This window comes from Rhyacophila brunnea, unplaced genomic scaffold (genome assembly GCF_057557595.1).
Source record: "Rhyacophila brunnea isolate RB1 unplaced genomic scaffold, BYU_Rbru_1.0 scaffold_23, whole genome shotgun sequence".
Taxonomy (NCBI): domain Eukaryota; kingdom Metazoa; phylum Arthropoda; class Insecta; order Trichoptera; family Rhyacophilidae; genus Rhyacophila; species Rhyacophila brunnea.
The window spans coordinates 857,116-879,075 of record NW_028232893.1 but is presented as its reverse complement, the minus strand read 5'-3'; the positions used below and the strand labels follow the sequence as shown (position 1 = coordinate 879,075).

Below are 21,960 nucleotides of genomic sequence, written 5' to 3'. Positions count from 1 at the left end.
TGCCGAATGGCATAATCTGTCCAAACACCATTACAATAAAGGTGATATTGCTATAAATTCCCGATGCTTTTTGTCGGGTCTGCCGAACGGGTTCGCTCAAATGAACATTGACACTAGAAACACTGTTCTAACGCCATTACAATAAAGGTGATATTGCTATAAATTCCCGATGCGTGATATCGCATAATGGAAATTGCATATACATGTGCGAACGTCACCATGCGCGAATTTACTTGCTACCTACTGTATTAAGTGCGCTGTCCATTAATAATGTCATTGTCAGAAACACACCTACTATAAATTTGTATTAACATCTTCCACTATCCGGAGGAGTGGTTTTATCCATTGAGCCATCGATCCATCTGTCATTACTCTGAATAATTATCCAAAGTGTTTCTATTCTGTTCGCGGATTATAAACTCACCTGACCAGTGAAATTTGTACAATAAATTATCTAAACATTTTTTACGTCATTAAATGAACTCGTCAAATTATTATGCCGCTGTGCCGACCCACGATGGCCGCGCGGCTTAAGCGTCGGCCTATAGCGTCGTGGGTCACAGATTCCAATCCTGGGTCTGGCAAGTACACATCTTGTTTTTCAATTTGCGTATGAGTATGGACCTAATAGATGAATCAAGAGGCTAACATCCATTTCTCGTAAAAAAACAATAAAAACTGTTATTACAAATCTCCACTCTGTGGAGGCCCGTATTATGATTTTATTAGAATCGTACAAGGTCGAAAAAAATGCAATTGCAAACCAAAAATCCAGTATACCAGACTTACTACTTTCTATAAATTTAATATTTTAGTAACATTTTGTGCGATCAAATATCCAAAATAATATGTAGATTCCATATTATATTATGTAAGTTGGGGTATTATTTCAGTCTGGTTCAATGTTTACTACAATATTATGTATTTGTGCACCAGGGCGTGGCGATCGTACGGCGTAGAGTACATAATATCCCGCGACGACATCACAACCCAAGCAGGCTGCGTGGCCCTCTTGAAAACAGCCAACGCTCTTGCCCCAGTGAGAGGAATCTTCAACTTGGCTGTGGTCCTCAAGGATGCGCTCTTCGAGAACCAGACTGCGGAGACGTTCGCAGTTTCTTTCGCTCCAAAGGCTAGAGCTACTAAGTTCTTGGATATAGAATCGAGGAAACTGTGTCCAGAATTAAGGTGAGTGTATAACAATGTTCTCCGATTTGAAAGAAACTCACCTGAAAGACGGGCTATCTAAAATATATTGTCTCCTGCGGCCTTATGTTAGAACTTGCGAGTTGTAGTCGCCCGGTCGACATGACGTCATATGACATCATTGTGACGTACTACCGGAGTGATAATAGCATTCGAGAAAATAACGTTACTAAAATAGTGGCGTTATCCATTGTCCCCATACACAAATAGGTGTTTCAGCATAATAATATCTATGGTGAGCAGTGTGTGTTGGGCGGCTTGCCTCGAGCGTGTATTGGCTTACGTCACAATTACGTCATGTCGTCGGGTGAGTTCATATCACCAGTTAGAACATAGGGCTGCTGAGAGTTCTGTATGTAGTTATTTGGTCATATGGCCAGAAGGGAAAATAGTAGTTTACAGAGGGTCACCATCAGTGGGAATATCGAGGGTTGGCACCAGTGACGTAGGCGAGGTGGCAGATTGAGCGTCACTCGGGGGCGGCAGTTATTCGAAAGACGGCAAATCGAGGATAATCATTTGGTATATATAGAAATAGCTAAACTTATTATGTTTACATGTGGTACAATATTAGCATGGTAAAAATGGTGTGAAAATATTAAATTTGTATATTGCTAAATGGTACAAACCAAATGTGTCACCAAATAGAACCTCAGACTCAGGTGATTTGAGTAAGTATAGTGTCTGACATAATTACATATCGAGGGTATACTGACAGAAAGCATTAACTCATTAAAACAAGTTCTGAGATAATCGCAAAAAGGACTTTAATTATTTTTTCCAAGCGTTCTCCCACGTAGATTTTTTTATGATTTAAAAACATTTTTTTTACATTATAAAGACTAACCTTTATGGCAAACACAATATACGACATGTTACAAGTCCTGTATTTTGTATACGCAGAACGCATTAGGTCATTATCATGCTTTCTATCAGAATAAAAAAATAACAATATGATTTAATAATGTTTCTATTTTCTCACCATTATATCATATGCCTTTGTGCGTTTTACCCATAGATAAAATTGTATACATTTTGGCATTTAAAACAGAAAAACAGCAAAAACTGAAATAATGCGTTCTGTCAGTATACCCTCGATATATTGTATTTATTCGCTTTTTATATCTAAATTTAATTTTGTATGCTTTAGGGTAGGTATATATTTTGTTAGTAATGTATCCATATAACACATTTCTTATTCTTATATATTGGATTCACGAAAGGATGATAAAAAAAATACTGTATAAAAAATGGGGCGGTATTTTGGCGCTGCCTAGGGGCGGTATTTTGTCTAGGGACGTCGCTGGTTGGCGCAGAAGAGAAACCTAAGAAGAAAAATGGTATGGGCGTGGGTCCATTTTTAATAATAACCATAATAATTTATTATTTATTTTACGGAGGTGAGATGGGGTGGGGTTAACATAAACTCTCAAGTGTCATTGACGTATGGATCTATCCCTACTACTAATAGCTTCTCGTCGCTCAACCGCGGAACTCCGCACTTTTCCGAGTAGATTCCCCATATCCAGAAACCCTTTTAATATAGCGATGGACACCTGGCCTGCAGCTATAACTAAGGGGTGTCCACCTACGAGTTATTGTAACTTGTCGCATCCACAAGCAGTTATCAAATGCGCGAATTTTCTTTGCAACTACATTCATTTACAATTGAGTCGTCTAATTACAAAAAGCGACAAGTCCACAATTCAATATTTTAACCAAATGACAATTTGTTTCAGCCGATAAACTCTTAAATGTAATAAATATAGGCAAAATAAAATTGGACGTAGCGCTACTTGTACCTCACTTTCTAATTTATTCCGCATAAGGCACATATTTCCGTGGCACTGTCATGAGTTTACCAGGTGCTACAGCATGGGAGACGCCCTTTTCAATATTGAACGTTCCCTTATTGGTTGACTTAAACACGCGCCAACTCAACCAAGCTTTAAATAATATGAAACACGGACTTGGCGCTTTTTGTAATAAATCGAGACTTAAAATATTTTTTTTCGTAGGGTTATGTCGCGTTTTGGAATTTATAGATCAATACATATTGTGTAAAATTATACAAAGAATACGTGCGTATTTTTTTCTCGATTTTGACCAAATGTAGACTTATCGCTTTTTGGAATTAGACGCCTCAATTCATCTATTTAAATATATAGATGAGTAGATATTGTACTTATTCGAATGTAAAAAATAATATAGGGTTGTATGTTTTTTGGAATTACATATTATTATTTTTTTAATGTTTTAGTTCATAACGAAAAAAAACTATTTTATTACAATTAGAAAAAATAAAAAAAGTGATTGTGATTTTGCAATGGGGCGGCTTTAATCCTTGTAGCGGGCCTGCTTCCAAATTCTACCGCAGGATACCACATTAATGCCGTAGGACAGGTGCCACGTTTTAATAGTAGATAATAAATGTGGTACGTGTGGTTAGGACAAACAATAAATATACCTAAACTAACTTTTAATCAAGGAACACATTAAAACTGATTTTGTAATTTTCGAGTAAATGATATAATCTAAAAATATCCATCCTTTCTAGCGACTTTGTGATATTCTCAAGTGTGTCATGCGGCCGAGGAAATGCAGGACAGTCCAACTACGGTATGGCCAACTCCGTCATGGAGAGAATCTGTGAGAAGAGGAAGAAGGAGGGATTCCCCGCGTTAGCAGTTCAGTGGGGAGCTGTTGGAGAGGTAAACAATAAGAAATAATTCTTCCACAACCAGACAACTACCTAGCTTTTGTTATCATTATTAACATTGCCATGGCCACGTGGTCCTGTAAGAGCCGTTTCACACGAGACCCTGATGTCTGTACACCGGATACGGGTAAATGCAGCATCTCGAGACACAGGTGTCATGTGCGAAACGGCTCTTACAGTAATAAATATCAGCATGGCCCCCACAAAGGGGGGCTGACAGGGCTCTAGCCTTGGGGGCCCGGCGTGGCGGGTCGACCACATAATTGAGATAAACTCACATCTTAAATATGCCCTAATAGTAAAAAAAGGCTATTTTACTTCAAAGTTATTGCCATTTTAAAATATATGGTTATGCGATGCAATTTTTGTTTATTGTGTATTGATACTCGACAACTACATAATTCGATGTGTTAAAAATCGCTAAAAATACACTGAAATTTTATTGGCCTCGAACACCATTTTGAAAACGCCACTGTAGAGCGTCAGATTGCCTTTAACCTCAGTGATAGGTAGGGGGCCCCGCCAAAGATCCTGGCCTGGGGGCCGGCTTCAGGATGTTGGGGCCATGAATATCAGTGACGAAGGGTGGAGGTAGGCTATTCAGATCCAACAGTGCACACTAAACTCTGTGGGTTTAATTGAATTTTATTGACTTAAACAGGACGTCTTTGATTATACCATACGTTGGACGTTCTATCTGTTTTAATCTGGACTAAAATGTGTGATCAACTTTCTTCAGGTGGGCTTAGTGGCGGACATGCAAGAAGAACATTGCGAGATAGAAATCGGTGGAACTCTCCAGCAAAGAATCAGCAGCTGCCTCAAAACGCTGGACCAGCTCCTGAAAGGAACATCAACCATCGTTTCCTCGATGGTGGTCGCTGAGAAGAGGATCGGAGGGTCTGGCGATGGAGATATTGTGAGCACTGTTGCTGGAATCATGGGTTCGTTACCATTCATAGTACTGTCTTCCATTCACTGTGTTAATAAAGAACATGACGTTTACAATCAACAGAGGCTGATTAAATTCAGGGCCATGGCACTGAATTGCGAGTTAGCGATGGTAGTGCTATTTATTGATTATATTTGAATAGCGCTCGAAATAGAAAATTTTACGAACCGGAGCGCTCGAAATTTTTTGAAGATATTAACATAGTTATCAAATGTTATGTGTATTTTATAAAAATAAGTGTGTTAGACTTTTCGTTACGTGGCCTATCTAGCATAGATGGTCAAATTATTTTTTCCACGAGACGGAGCGACAATTTTACCGATTTCACGAACCGGAACGGCGCTCTGGTGCGCTCCGGTCCATTTCGAGCCTTGTAAATTTGAATGCAATGTGGTACAACCAAATTATTACCATGTACTTATCTAAATATGTAACAATCATCATTTTATACAAATAGTTTATTGCATTCTAAGTATTAGCAATAACTAGCACTACGATCTAAATATACAGTTTAATATCACGGCCTTGACAATTAATCTTAGAGCATTAAAAATACACAGTTACAAGAATTCTTGGCAATATATGTATTCCAAAGAATATTCTTATTACTTAATCCTTATTCGGATGGAATAGGTCATCCATTTTTTCCCCTATACTTATCTTCAAATAGGACAGTGACTAACTATTGATTATCCATCCAGGTCTTAAGGATTTGAAGACAGTATCCCAGCAAGTGACTCTGGCAGAACTCGGAATGGACTCCATGATGGCTGTGGAGATTAAACAGAGTTTGGAGAGAGAGTTCGAAATCTTCCTCACCGCTCAGGATATCAGGACATTGACATTCGCTAGGTAAACAAACATACTTTTAGTGAGCCATTCAAACTTCCCTCCATAAAAATAGAATTCTGATACTCAAACAATATTAACTGTATAAAATCAACCCAAAATAATATTATAGGTAAAGGGATGAAATATAATAGGTGGATAGACACTATCTACACTAACAATATTATATGCAATTATTGTGGAATAAAAAAACTTACATATTGACGTTATTTAACTTTTTAGGTTAGTGGAACTGTCTGCACAACGTGAAGCTGACGCGAGTACATCAGCCACAAATAAGCCCATTGACGGTCTGGCTGGTTTCAAAATTTTGCTGAGGAATATCGGAGATGAGCTGACGGCTTCAGAGCCTATCGTAGGCATGACCACCATGACAAGCGATGGACGGGAGGTAATTGATTATTTCTTATACTATTGTAAAGATTAGGTATTAAAGAATTATAAATTTATTTTGTCTACAGTCACCCTAACTCGTTATGGACTCTAGAGGCTAGAGAATGCAAGGAAATTGAACTCTTTGAAATGTGGTGTTTTTGCCAAATGTTTCAAACTCCTTAAATAGAGAACGAAATGAAAAAATCAATCATCCAAAGGCTCAAAATAAAGGAGTAACTATCAAGGATATCTCTATTATTGTTCATTATGGACCATAGAATCTGGAGACCGGTGGTTATGGGTAGCCTTGGTTTTGGGTAGGAAAGGGGAAGGAGATTACTGAGGATTACTGTCATTCTGCTCTGAATGAAGCAGATGACCGTGAGATGTGAAGTTGTGAATTGGGGATCATCTTCACATTCTTCACTAATCGCTGTCTGTTGTGAACTGTATTGAATTCCTTAGTTCCAGTGATTCTGTGCTACTGTCTAACTATCTTAGTTTAGATCTTCAACCCTTATTTTCTCTTCAGATCCATTGAAGAACAGTCATGGTCGGTTAATAATCTTACATTCTCGAGATATAGCATATTTTTACTTTTATATGTGATCATTTATTTATTTAGAAAAGAGTTTTATGGCATAAAAGTAACATCCCGAAGCCATGTTTGGCGTGAACTAGACTGTGTGTGATTCCTATTTTGATATAATACCTATATTACGGTTAATTCTCGAAAATGCTGTAAACTTTTAGAAAGCTGAGAAATTTTCCCTCGTAGATACCAAGTCGCAATGGCCAATCAGTCCAACTGAGGGTCGAACCGACCTGAGAAGGTTTTCCCTTTCAACCGACATGAGGACACTCCCAGAGGATGTAATCGGTATCCTGCAACTAACCAAATACGTATATCAGATATTCTATTAGGTCAAGCTGACGGAGGTTGAAGGTAAAACCACAGTGTCCGGTTAAAAACTGTGAAGTCCAATGGTCTGAAGTTAATCTGATTATCTCCATGCGTCACTTTATATTTGGAAAAAAACAAATGCGTTTTGTTCAACGCCACTGCCGTGCACGCAACGCGGTGTCAGATGTCAGAGTCATAAGAAATAAAAACGACTAATAGCAACCAATATAAAACAAGAATAATTACAAGATAAAAAGAACTTTTTATAAACGTTTTTTTTAATTTTCTGTTGAATCATAATAACATAAACTTGACAATTCTATGTATTAATAAATAATTTTTATAGTACTTGATAGAAATACTGAATAAATATTATAGAATACAGAAATGTCATTTTGACATTTCATATTGATTTCCACAGTAACGCACGTATATATTAATAATTTAGTTGCTAGGACCCCCTTAGCAACCAATAATAGTGAGTAGTAAATATTACTTTTAACGGATTTTTTCCGAAACATACAAAACAGAATTAACTGAAAATAAATTCAATTCTGCTTAAAGATGGCCAAAAGTATAAAAATAATGCATTGTCGTTGTGTTCTGATATATTATAAAAGTTTCAAATGTCTAGCTAGTCGGGAAGTTAGTTAAAAAATTTGTACTGCCCAAGAAAAAATGTGTACCGGACAAACAAGAATACGAGCTAATAAAAATGTGGTAGAAAAAAAGAAGAGCTAGTAAGTTATAAATAATAGAGACACTGGCTGTACTAGGTATGCACAATCGTCAAATACGTCTTCAAAGACTTCTCTCAAAGACATACTGTATCCACTCACTCAAAAGTCAGATTCATAGTTCAGTGCCCGATGTGAATGTTTCCATCAAAATTCATCTAGGCTTTACAATACATATGGTGTTTTTTTTCAGGGCCACGACTCTATCTTAGACACCGACCCAATGATATTCATGGTGCCGGGAATCGAAGGTATGGCCAGTATGTTGGAGCCAATGTGCAGGAGACTGAAGTGTAAAGCCACTGTTTTGCAGCTGGGATATGACAATGCGAATGAGACCATTCCTGAAGTTGCACAGAGACTTCTATTGGTGAGTTCATGAAATTCCTTGTCTTCACATTTATATTGTATTTTATTAGGTAGGTATTAGAAGTTTTTTAAGTCTAAAAGTATCTGAAAGGGAAGAGGCGATGTTGGACCTGGCTCGGCCACATGCTGCGGATGCTCGAAGAAAACTTCAATCTGGCTTGCCTGTTCTTCAAGCCGAGCGGATTCCGGCGTATACGGCAGAGCTACGGGATGCTGGTTTAACCTGGAATGAAGCAAGAAGACTGCTTGAGGGATTCTTGGAGGTGCCGCGTGGTGTCCATATGCTCCAGCTAAGGGGCGGATATGGCCAAAGAAGAAAAAAGAAGAAGTTTTTTTATAGATTCATCGGTGATAATTATATTTTCAACTATCTCATTTCAGCCTATTCGATCACGTTTGGCGCCAGGATCTGTCTTCACTGTATTAGGATATTCCTTCGGAGTGACAGTAGCTCTGGAAATAGTTAAAATTCTTGAATCAGAAGGTAAGACTACAATAATTATTATCTTATAATCGCACATAATTGTATACTAGTTTTACATCCATTGAAGAGAAAAGAAGTTCACAACCGTGACGAAGGGTGGAGGTAGGTATCACTTCCCTCCATTTTGGTAAGAGAATTTCTCAACTGTCACTTTGTGTTTTTTTTCGTCTGGATTCGGGATGGAAGGTGGATAATTATGACACCGGAATTGTGATGGAAGCGGCGAGTTTATTTACGTTTATTATACTATATGGTTACATTTTTTAATAATTTAATTCTACGGAGGGCGAAATGTACGCGTTCGCGATTTTGCTGCTTGTCGCGATCTGCGCGCTCTTGAAAAAACATTCCCAACGGTTTTTTTTCTTGGGCGACGTTGCATATCTCCAACGGTCAAAGACAATGTTGCCGGCCGACTTTTAACATTATTTATTTTCGTAATCAGCGCTTTATTATTTGTTGGCTTTGATACCGATTCGGGCGTCTCCAGATACACAAAGACATCCCCAAATGGGGACCATACGGGGGTGTCACATAGGCTGTGGAGATCTGACATAAATCGTGCATGCTAAACTTTGTCTGTCATTTAATTAAGAATACAAATTGCAGATGGTGTTGGTTAATTTAAAAAAATTAATTCAATCTTGCGTAAACCACAGATATAAAATATCTATAATTTTATGTAGGTAACCAATAGCAATAATGTATTGACCATTATTTTTAAGATGAATAATTACGTAAAACACTGAGAAATGCACAGATACAGACCTACAAAATTATCTGAAGAATAGGATGGGGGAGCCACTGTCGAAAACTACCCAATCAAGACTCGTAACTGGACAAAATCTGACATTTTAAAAATGGAGTAGTTCGTAGTTTCATTTTTGGCCATTCTACAGATAAGTTTGTAGGTCTGCACCTGTGTTATGTAAACAAAGCAAAGACTTCAAATTAGAATGCAAGTCGCCATTTTGTTTTTGGGACTGCATTGGCATTTTATTGCGAAGAAGAAATCAATGAACTTGTTACTAATAAAACCACACATATAATCGTTTGATTCAAAAATTGAACTGCTTCAAAATTCCTAATATGTACAGAATTGGTATTAAGACTTCTTTTATCGTTCTGTCTTAAGTCTGATCCTTGTATGGGATCGTTTTTTAAATTGTAAGTTTATCTTTGACTTAAAAAAAATTGTTTTTAATGTTTTTGGATACATACGTATTGATAATTAAAACACTTTAAAATAAAAATTATCAAAACTATCATAAGCCAAATTTTCTGCTACTAGATGTCTCTGGTAGGTTGAGCATTCACCTGAAGTTCATTGTTCTGACATTTAATCAAAGGAACTAATAATTCATGGTTAAATCGTTTAATGTAGTTTATATTCAATTTAAGATACATAATTTTGCAAACACTTCTAAGAAAATAGCCAATAGATAAAATCTTTTTTGAAAAAAGTAAGACACCCCACCCCACAGGAATCGAACCTGCATCTCTCGGGTATTGCGCCCACGCACATATATCACTATGCTAAAGGAGTCATACTTAATTATGACAAATTTTAACTAACAGATTTTTAATACTCACTGAAGCGCTATCCAAATAGAGCTGCTACTGGCAATCGGCTTTTGTATTTTAAATCAAAGTAGATATTACTTTAATTACTAACCGACGTCACGGACCACTCCAAGATTTTTTGTTTGTAGCTTACTTGAACATGCTAATAGTTTTAAATCAACTATTTTTTTTATTCAACGAATAATTCACAAGATTTAAGAATGTAACATTCTAATTATCGAACATACATAATTTTGAAAACACTTCTGAGAAAATATTATATTATAACCAATAGGAAAAATCTTTTTTGCAAAAAATAAGAACCCAAAAGATATATTCAGTTTGAATATATAGTTTTTCTATAAAATTTTAAATGTGTATAACTTAGCCAAGACTTGTCAAGGGTTGTAGTGACAAAGTATGAATGAATGTATATAGTAGGTATACTAATTAAAAATGTCTCTCCTGACAGGTCACGAGGGTCGTGTGTTCTGCATAGATGGTGCCCCAGAGTTCCTCTACACCCTACTCAAAGTCAACTTCAAGAGCATGGAAGAATCGGAATTGCAAGACACCTTACTTTGTCACATCCTCGACATATTGTCACCGAAACAGCAGCAAAACATCACGGGGGCGCTCGCCGAATGTCACACCTGGGAGAGCAAACTGGAGATATTCCTCAAACACGTTCCGGCCGTGGTTAAACACTCCAAGCAATACCAGAGAGCTTTGGCTACAGTCGTTTATGGAAGGTTAAAAGCGGTAATCAACTACCAGGATAATGTATCGTTCAAGAAGTTAAAGTCTCCTGTTATGTTGCTGAGGCCAAAGGAATCTCCGCTCGGCGTAGTCATCGATGAGAATTACGGTCTTCACAACTACGTTGAGCAACCGATCAAGATCCACATGCTGGAAGGAAACCACGTTACCATCTGCGAGAACAAGGATTGCGCCAACATTATCAACCGAGCCATGATGGACCTCGTCAAGGAAGCGGCCGCCAAGGCTACGGGAGAGATTCTGAACATGTTCGAAGCGTCAGTTAATGCATAATAATGTATTTCCACCGATGTAAATAAAAAATATCCTGCAACGCTGATTTTTAATTTAATAATCGATGATTGATGTTAGTCTATTATTTGAATAGGGTGCTTGTTTCTAAATTGTTATATAAGGCACAGAGCAAAATAATATTATTGTCTATCACTAATAATAATATGGAACGAAAGCTGTAAATGGAACCAGAACTCTTTTGGAACCTATCGATGACGATTAACTGTATTTTTTATAGAACAACATTTTTGCCTGTAGATTTTTTTCATGCGGCAATGAATTCAAACATTGATTGATATTATTTTGTCTGTTATTTAGTTCAAATGTTTTCCTAACAGATGGCACACACAATCCGTTCTGTCAATGCAGGATGTTATCCAAATATAATAATAATTATATTATGAGATTCAGTTTAGAAGTGGGCACCCCAGGTTATTTATATTACTTATTTTCTTCATAATATTACAAAATTATTAAACAAAACTTTCAATCCTCAATATTGCCAGTAGTGAGTAAATTAATTATATAAAAACAGAAGAGAAATACAATATTTCAAATAAGTACCCAACAACCAAATAAAAAATTAAAAAATAAATAAATTTAAATAAATTGGTAGCATCTCAATGTATATTAGTAATGTCAGAAGATAATTTTACAGACCTACAAACTTATCTGGAGAATGGCCAAAAATGGAACTACTAACTAGCATAGGACGCCATATTGAAAAACGTCATTCGAATGTCATATTTTGCCAGTTACGAGTCGTGATTGGATAGTTTTCGATAGCGGCTCCCGTATCTCATTCTCCAGATAAGTTTGTAGGTCTGTATTCAGATGATGAATAATAATGTACTCTGTTTGAATTTCCACGAAATTGATAATACCCATAATAATGAGCAATCCTATAAAACGTTAATTTATTTTTTATCTATGGTATGAAAATGTCAGATGAAAAGTGTGAAACATTGTTTTTATTACAATTGTATTAGATTTATATGGTGGAGACTGAATGAAACATAATCAATAAAAAGAAAAGAATATCATTTTCTTAATTGAATTTGTTTTTATTTTTATTTTGAGCTAAACTCGTTAAATGCCGGAGGAATGCATGGCTGTAGTCGGCGGGCTTCGAATTTCTATGAAACAATATACTTATTTCAGTTAAGTATTTCACCACGATTGCAAAAGATGGCAGTGTGTGTACAATTCATTAAATTATTTAAAACAATCGACCAGAACTAGTATAAAGTACAGCGTGTATACAATACACACATATTTTCTATGGCCGGCCTTGCGCACGTGGAATTGTTGCTTATGGCATACATCCGATTAAATAAAATTTCACCCCTCTGTGCAAAAAGTAATACATACATATTCTTCATTTACGTAAATTTACTAATTAATAAGAATGCATGACCTGCTCTTATAACTCATTCATTACAGACTAGTCATTTTACTGAATCCGCTACAAGCATCTACTCTTAAACCTTTGTATTCAGACGGTTCGAGTCTTGGTATGGTGCCATTGGCCTCTAGGATCATCTCGTCTCCTAATTAAGGGAGATCACATCAAACGTTGCAATTCCATAGAGACATCATTACCCGAATTACGAAGTACGTACATACGTACATACGTAACGTATTATTAGAATCTAATTCCAATTATAATCCAATACAATTAACTAGATGCCACTATACTGATAATTAGGTATATATTAATAAATAATTACAAGATAAAAAGAACTTGGTATATACGTTTTTTAAATTTCTGTTGAACCATATAAATTCGACTTGACTAGCTTAAACGATCAAAAAAATTTGTACTTGACATGTCATATTGATTTCCATAGTAACGCACGTATATATTAATAATTTAGTTGCTAGGACCCCAGACCCCTAGTAACTAATAATGGTGTCGAAATAACTTTTCATACAAAACAGAATTAACTGAAAATGAATTCAATTCTACTTAAAGATGGTTAGAAGTATTAAAAAAATGCATTGGCATCGTGTTTCAAAAAGTTTCAAATGTTTAGCTAGTCGGGAAGTTAGTGAAAAATCGATTGCAAGATTTGTACCGGACAAATAAGAATACGAGCTAAGAAAAACGTTGTAAAAAGGTAATACTTGTTAAAAACACTACAGCACGGGTAAAGCGACTTGCAGCGAGCCGCTATAATTATATACCGAATTATCCTAACACGCATGCGCTGTGACGTGCCACGTGACAGTGTATGTATGTAAACTGGGAACAGCTTCCGCACCTAATCCCTTGGTTGCATCGCATTTGACATTTTTGGTGTTGAACGATTACTATAGGATGAAAATTTACTAAATTGGCACAAACAACGATAATCTGCGCAAGTTTTATCACTTTTATAGGTATCGTCTAGTACTTTTTATATAATGGAACAAACAAATTTAAAAGATGAAGGTATCGTAGAATTAGTCATTGTCTTGTTTAATTCCCATCAAATAATAACAGATGGATATGTATCGTTGAGAATATTCTGAACTCATTCATCACTTCTAAACTGATTGTGATACTGAAGTATGGTCTTAACAATACTTGCACTGGCAATAGGTCCTTGCATAGTAGGTATATTAGTAAATGGGGACTTGCCTAGTAAGATTACTGTAGAGAAGGAACCAAATTATTCAATTCATTTAAATTATAATGTATCTAGCTTAAATAATACGGTCATGTTCGGTATGTACGCAGTTATTGAAGAGCTAGGTAACTGCTGCGTAAAAAGAATTTAAAAAAAATGGTAGGTTAATAATTATTCTATTGCCCAAACTGCTGAGATTTCATTTTTTATTGAAAATTTGCAATATTTTCAGTGTACTACTATAATAGAATTAATACCGTATTTTAAAATAGTGTAATTAAAATAATATTTAATATTATTGACAGCACTGCACTGACGGATTTATTAATTTTTATTTTTAAAGCCTTCCGCTCATGTGAATACTCAAAAAAGACGAGACTGAAACTCCAGTATCTAGCTAATGTATTTCAATGGAGGCTCGCTGACGGCAAGACTGAAATCTCTCAGTTTCAAAACATCCGCGACTGAAACCGGAGAGACGCAATATGCTGGTCTCCCAGTTTTCCACTTTCCAGTCACCCATAAAACAGTGGTACTAATATCAGTAAATTCGATGAAAAATTATATTTTCTTACCAAAATTGGTAGCACTGAACTGAACTGAACAAGAAATAACAAGCCAAGACGTGAAAGTTAAAGATGGGCGAACCGATTTTTAATTTAAAATATGTGGAAGGTGCTGAGAAATACTCCTGTCTGTATAACTACAGGCTGCCAGAATATTCCCGTAAAGGTATTACGGAAAAAGCTTAGAATGAAGTAGGAGAGACAATGGGTTTAATAGTTTGAGGTTATGAGATTATTAGGTTTCAGTAACGCCGTGTGCGAAGCATCAGTCACTGGCCAGTTTATGAGTTCCATCACCAACCAGTTCGTCAGATTTTAATTTCTGCGTGAGCGGATGGTCTAAGTTTTCCCTAGATGGATGACAGAATATTTTGCAGTGTTTCCCTAAAGATGGCGCAGATGGATGACATCGTTTTGCACTGCGCATGCGCGAGTCTATCTGTATGATTGCAGTGGCTAATATGCGTTAGACTAATTAATATGAACCATAATAATTATAGGAATGTAATTGAACTCGTTAAAAGCTAACGACTTATCGTTGCGTCGCATACCTACTAACCATACAGACCTACAAACTTATCTGGAGAATGAGATGGGGGAGCCACTGTCGAAAACTACCCAATCACGACTCGTAACTGGCAAAATCTGACATTCGAACGACGTTTTTCAATATGGCGTCCTATGGTAGTAGCCATTTTTGGCCATTCTCCAGATAAGTTTGTAGGTCTTACAGCCGGCGCTCCATTGGCACGCAAGTCAGACGATTTACAGTCTTCGGTCTTTTTTTTCACGTGGAGCACTCCATATCTGCGGACTTTTTAATTCGCAGACCAGGCTCGTTGGATTTCAAACATGTTTGATATTTTACCCTCCGAGTTGCCGGACTTCGTCCGTCGATCACTATGCAAATTCAATTTGACATTAATACGCGACCATTCGGATTGAAAAAAAAACTGTACTTAATTGTTTTAAACATTTTCATTGATTGATTTGTTAATTTACACATTAAAAAATGAGAGATTTATTAATTATTTTTTTATTTCTATTTATGAAATTCATAAAATAAAACGTAAAACTTGTGTTGTTTTCACTGCTATATTATTTTATGCAAGTCTACATATTATAAATAACACAAAACTATAGGATTATCGGAAAACATTACGATAATCACAACTTTTGACTTTTGACAGCTCGGCTTTTTTATTCTTTCGTTGATCAGTAGGAGAGCATAGACAAATCGGACGATTTATTGTCCTCGGACTTTTGGCTCGCCAATGGAGCACAGGCAGTACACGCTAAAAACCCACCGGTGGGTGCACATTATTATACGTCAATAATTATTATTTTTCAGTTGGCGTTATTGAATATAACTCCGACATCTGTTGAAGACTCACAAAATGAATGTAAAGTTTTTGTTTCGACAGTTTTCATAAGATAAATTCAACAATAAGTGTATAGAGGTCGTAAGGTGTGTCAAATAGATTTCAAATCAATTCAATAAATTTAATATATTAAATTATTCATAATTTCATAAGAAAAATTCAACAAAAATCGTACAGGTGGCAGGGGTTGTCAAATTGTTGATTTGTTTGTAGAAATTACGTAAAATATTTCATGATAAAACAGTTGACGTTAAAAAAATTCCCCTCGTTCAAAATGCCTTCCCTGCAGGGCGGTAATCACAAAATATTTTGGTAGGTAGGTATTTTTTACAACGTTTTTATTAGCTCGTATTCTTGTTTGTCCAGTCTTGCAATCGATTTTTAACTAACTTCCCGACTAGCTAGACATTTGACACTTTTAGAATACCTTTATCAGAACACGATGCCAATGCATTCTTTTAATAGTTTTGAATTAATTTTCAGTTAATTCTGTTTTGTGTGGAAAGTTATTTCAGAAAAATCCGTAAAAAGTAGTTGGTTGCTAAGGGGGCGGTCCTAGCAACTAAATTATTAATATATATGTGCGTTACTATGGAAATCAAAATGAAATGTCAAAATGACATTTCGGTATTCTATATTATTGTTTGTTTTTTATTTACTTCATAATATCAAGTACAAGTTTGAGCATATTGAGCATAATAATTCAATGGAAAATTTAAAAATGTTGTAAAAATCGTTTTATCTTGTAATTATTGCTGTTATCTATATATTTATGTTTAAAGGTTAAATTAGGTCAGGGTTCACATCTGTTTTTTGATCTTATATTATGAGAAAATATGTTATTTACATGTGGTTAATGTTTTCAACATCAATATGTTCCATTACCTACTTATCATAATAATTATAATACATTTTATAATATCTACCCTCAGTCTATCTTGGAACTTGTTCAGATTACCATCCTGACATATTTTCTTGGGAATATTTTGCTATTTGTTCCAAATTTTTATGATGAAATAGTTTGTGGTTTTTTTTTTAATTATATACTCAGTGACGTCCCGTGGGGGTAGGCAGATTGAGCGTCGCTTGGGGGCGGCAAATCGAGGAGAATCACTAGGTATATATAGAAATAGCTACCTAGACTAATTAGTAATAACGGAAATATCTTTCCATTAATAAATTCAGCCCACTGCTTGGAAACAAAATGTATTAATTAGGTACAATAAAGGATTTTCTTGTCGGGTTCGCGATGTCTAGTTTACCGTCGTGACCCCGAACTTCGCCTAGTTTTAGTGTGATTTTGCGTAATATCATAAAAATTGAAATGTTTTCGTAACTAGTAATTATATCCAATGAAGTATTGCGTTGTCAATTTTGTACAAGTGACATGAAATTTCACATTTTGTAGGAAAAACATTAATTTTTGATCATTGAAAGACACCAGGCGAAGCATGGTGTATTTATCCGAACTTCGCCCAGCGTTGTATTTTTCAAATGTAACCATATATATAAATAAAGGAAAAGATTTAATAGTAAATAGATGTGTTCAAAACAATATGAACCATAGTGATGGGTGTATAAGGTTCAATTTAGCAAGATATTGGTAGTAGGCGAAGTACCGAACCTGTTCTGGCGTGTTTTCATACATTAGATAAACTTCTGTCAGGGTTGTCAATAAAACTAATGTGGAATAATTTTAATAGTTATTTATGAATTTTTTTTGAACATAGTAGTAAGTATAAAAAGTAACATCTGTTCACAACTGCAATAAACTAAATCAACTACACATATGCCTATACCTATTTTAAAATATGTTATAATCATTAGAATACAACTTATTAACATATTGAAAAATCGTTTAAAACTACTGAATCAAAATCAAAATTTCTTTGCGATAATATGGGTTCACTTCGTGTAGAACCAAAACAATATTGGTTTTATTAATTTGACAAATATCATCTACCACCGGCCAGCCATATCTGTTTCTTCCTTTATTTCTCAAAAATTTTATCGTATAAGTTTCATTTATTTTTTTAATCACTTGCCCAATATAAAAGCGATCCGATTTCTGGACAGGAAATTTGACTAAAACAAAACAATGAACTGCCAGATTGTCATACTGTTCAGGTGTTTCGCTCGTTATATTGAAATCAACATCAGTTTTTATGTTTCTACTCTCAAATTCTTCAGACACTTCACCGAATTGAATAGATTCGGTGTCAACATCACTATCTTCTCGAGGCAAAAAGTCATCAGATTCATTCATCTAATAGCGAATATCTACTAATGGTACCAATAGTCTCTTCAGAATCTGATGAATCTGTAAGTATAATGTGTTCTTTTCGCTTCTTAGTTTTAGTGGGTGGAATTATTTGAATATCCGAAGTTACTGTATTTTTTTTTGTTTTGATGCCTTTCGTGTTCTGAGCATTTCCAATCTTTTGGATATTTAGATGTTCCAGGTAGAATTATTTCATTAGATGTATTAGAATGTTCTGGGGGGAAATTGTAAGTTGACGCAGACGTACCAGGCTGGATGTAAAGTCTTTTATTTCTTTCTTTCTTCATAGGGTTGGGTGACCTATTTTCCTTCAGGTAATCTAAAAATGAGTTTTCTATTGAATATTCATTTCTATTTGATACATCAGGAAATTTCCGCAGTACTTTCTCTCAGTTAAAAGGGTATATGCCGGTATTTACAAAAGCACTAGTAATATTATGCCTTTTTTCGTCCAATTCGTTAATCAGCTGTTTAAGAAGTTCTGGAAAATGTGCCTTATTTAGAGATGTTTCTCTTGGATTCTGGTATTTATATTTTAATAATATAGTACACCACAACTTCTTCATGGGCCCAAAGTAACAAACATCATAACAACAAACAAACGGTTGAGTCAAATGACTCGAGTTTGGTGGCAAAAAAACAAATTTAATATTGTTTGATTGACACAAATCTACAACGTAATGATTGATGTGTGTCGCCAAATTATCTCCAATTATAACCTTTTGTCCAATTTTAGAATTAGCCCAAGGTATAGCTATTTGTTGGAACCAGTCTTCAAAAATAACAGAATCAAACCAGCCAGATTTGCTCCTGTTATATCTTGCTCCAATAGGTCCATTTATTCGCCACTGGTGAAATAAATGTTTCGCTTTATAAACCACATACGGTGGCAAGCAAACACCACATGCAGATATGGCAAACATCACAGAAATTGATCCTTTTGTGTAATTCACTACACGTTCTGGATATTTAATAACGCGGCGAAAAATGCACTTGGACGCACCCGGGTCATCCACCAAATTGGTTTCATCATAATTTAATATATTTTCCGGTGGTACATCTTTCAATGTCTCTTTCAAGTTTTTTAAATACATTTCGATTTCACTTGAATTTTTTTCGGCGCGTGATCTTTTTATATTTTGAGTGGATCGTGTTGTTAAATTAACTTTGTTACGTTTAAGAAAAGAATATGCCCATTTTTTCCCTGGCGGATTGCCATCAAATAAAAATTGTCGCCCATTGGACAAAAGGTATCGATGCACCACAAGTCTTAAGTCCAGCAGAGTCAGTGGACAACCGTAATCTCCAGCAGCAATTAAAACTTTCACAATTTTGTCTTCTTCTTCCTGAGTAAGACGGGTTGGAGAACCAACTGGTTTTACATGTTTACCATGTAGCCTATCCAGCAATGTTCTTCTTGGAATGCCAAATTGTTTTTCCGCTTGATACGACGATAACTTTTTATCTCGCATTAATTCTAATGCAATATTCATCATCTCCTCGTCGTGTTTGGTGGTGTAATTTCTTTTTTTATTAGACATTTTCTTCGCACGAAATATTTTATCTGAAACAAAAAATATACTCATGTAGTTAATAAGTAATATTTGTTGACAAGATCATGCAGACATATTATTTTAATACAGATATTTCAAAAACATAATTCATGGAATGTAAAATAATAAAAAGTACACATGGTGGTGCCAACCCTACGCGTAGGCGAAGCTGGGATCACTTTGGCGGGAAAAGGCTCGAGTCTTTTATTAATTCAAATTAAATGCTTATAATCAAAGATAGAGTTCTAAATGTTTTCAATTTATAAATATAAAACTTCATTAAACCTATAGAATACAAAAATAATAACTTACCTTCAACAGATTCTTTTTACAGACAAATTTTTGTAAGACAATTCGTAACTCGACACTCCCGCATCACAAACAAACGTGTTTTCCTGCAGTGTTGCCAAGTCAAAATATAAAATTTCAGTAGAATGTGACAAAAAAATTCAATAGATTTGACAAAATATCAGTAGATTTCAGATTCTGAATACCTACTCATTGAATGACCAATTCTTTTCTGCATTTTCAAAAAAATACACGTAAAGTGATTAACGTCTCGTTTTTTTGAGTACAATACCGCGTAAAGTAATAAACGTCTCGTTTTTTTTAGAAAAAATTCAGAAAGTTCAAAAATAATTAGCGAGGGCTTTTTTTTAGGAATATTCCATTGCAAACTTATTTTCCAAATTTTCATTTCATTTCAGTGCATTAATCATGTCAAGTTTACTATTAACATAATCATGAATTTGCTCACAAATATTATGGAAAACACAAATATTAGTAGATTTTAGAAAATGCAATAAGTATATCAGATATGTATGATTTAAAAATAAGGAAGGTACTCACCTTGTGCAGATAACAAACGACCTTGATGCACTTTAGAATAGGTATTATGGTCTTGTAATAATAATAATGAAATAAAATAACAATAATAAAACTATTCATCACCATCTATTTATTGTTTTTTTTCGTTATTATTGTTTTCTACACAAAATAATGTTAGTTTAAAATACGATTTATCACTAAACTTAAGTAGGCACTTAGTTATTTTTATATCACTGGTTTCACGATTACTACAAGGACAATTTAAAATGTTTTCTGAATAACAAATGAATCAGGAAAAATATTTTAAGAAGTTCAAAATTAATAGGTAGCAATATTAACGAACTTGTATTAATAATTTTAATATTGCTATAACTGCTGCTATCGGAGAATGCTAGAATAAAACTGATGAAAATTAAGGGCACAGTAGAAACCATTTTCGACTGTCTAAACTCTAAACAATCTGATGAAAACAAAACTATAAAAAGTAGGTACTAGGTAGGTACCCAGTTGTTCCTTGTTCGAGTTTCGAGATCCCATTGTTTGGTGTAATTAAAATAAGTCCTAGTTATAGAAAGGAAATCTCTCCATTCGCGATGTTTTATTCAGTTTTATTTTCATTCTAAATATCATGAGAAAGTTTTAGTTATAGATATGCCACCATAAATTTTCCGGTTTTCGAATTTAGTACTAAGCTCACCACAGTATAAAAATATTGAATGATATATCAAAATCAGCATATTGTGCCGCTCTCACTAATCGGAAGACTTATAAATTGTTATATCATATAATTATGTACCTTCACCTTTACTTACTGAAAGGTTCTTGAGAAACCTGATCTAAAATTTAGAATTGCTATTCAGTAATCAATAACTAACCAAATTAAATGTTCAAATTAACTTTATGTATCCTGAGCCAGATCCAAAAAGTATCATTCATTCGAACTTACGTGCATAAGGAAAATATTTGAAACCAGAAGAAATAAGATTTTTGCGTTCTAAAAAAAATATTTGTGGACAAAAACCCTTTGTACTAAGTGATTGAAATGTTTGAATAATGTCTCTTGTTCTTCGGTTTCCTTCTTATCAGCTTATCACTTAACAATAATGCAATTGTTCATCCCCATTAAATTTTATTTTTGCTGGTCACACATAGCATAGGATTAAAATATAATGATTTTTGAGTCATGTTACGTTATGGTGTGACGTTTTACGTAATAAATAATAATAGGTAGGTATGAATTTATTATTTTCTAAGCAATGATGATGTCAGTGGGTTAAAATGCCGCTATTGGGTAGCGTAACAATGCGTCCTTTGTTAATTTAGAAGTGAGTATCCAAATCAACAAAGGCGTGCGTAAATCTTTTCAACTTTATTAATAAATTCACCATCAGTTGACTTAAAAATATGGGAAATAGCCAAATATCAGTAGATTTCATGAATTTCGAAAAAAAATCAAAAATTCAGTATATTGGCAAAAAATATCAGTAGATCTACTGAAATTTCAGTAGACATGGCAACGCTGTTTTC

At 34.8% G+C, this 21,960-nt stretch overlaps 2 protein-coding genes across 2 annotated transcripts in view; both read left to right on the top strand.

Annotated features, from left to right (window-relative positions):
• Positions 1 to 12,211, top strand: part of LOC147069313 (fatty acid synthase-like) — a 67,782-nt gene extending 55,571 nt beyond the window's left edge. Inside the window, exons 31-38 of the mRNA XM_085950465.1 lie at positions 937 to 1,188; positions 3,764 to 3,917; positions 4,665 to 4,869; positions 5,579 to 5,729; positions 5,949 to 6,117; positions 7,936 to 8,112; positions 8,493 to 8,595; positions 10,631 to 12,211. Of these exons, the coding sequence (XP_085806591.1) occupies positions 937 to 1,188; positions 3,764 to 3,917; positions 4,665 to 4,869; positions 5,579 to 5,729; positions 5,949 to 6,117; positions 7,936 to 8,112; positions 8,493 to 8,595; positions 10,631 to 11,211 (1,792 nt within the window). The 3' untranslated portion in view covers positions 11,212 to 12,211. The remainder of the gene's footprint in view (positions 1 to 936; positions 1,189 to 3,763; positions 3,918 to 4,664; positions 4,870 to 5,578; positions 5,730 to 5,948; positions 6,118 to 7,935; positions 8,113 to 8,492; positions 8,596 to 10,630) is intronic.
• A 4,490-nt stretch (positions 12,212 to 16,701) lies between these two features.
• LOC147069312 (pfs47 receptor-like) overlaps positions 16,702 to 21,960 on the top strand; it is a 33,572-nt gene continuing 28,313 nt past the window's right edge. Inside the window, exon 1 of the mRNA XM_085950474.1 lies at positions 16,702 to 16,888. The gene's annotated coding sequence lies outside the window, so the exon portion shown is untranslated. The remainder of the gene's footprint in view (positions 16,889 to 21,960) is intronic.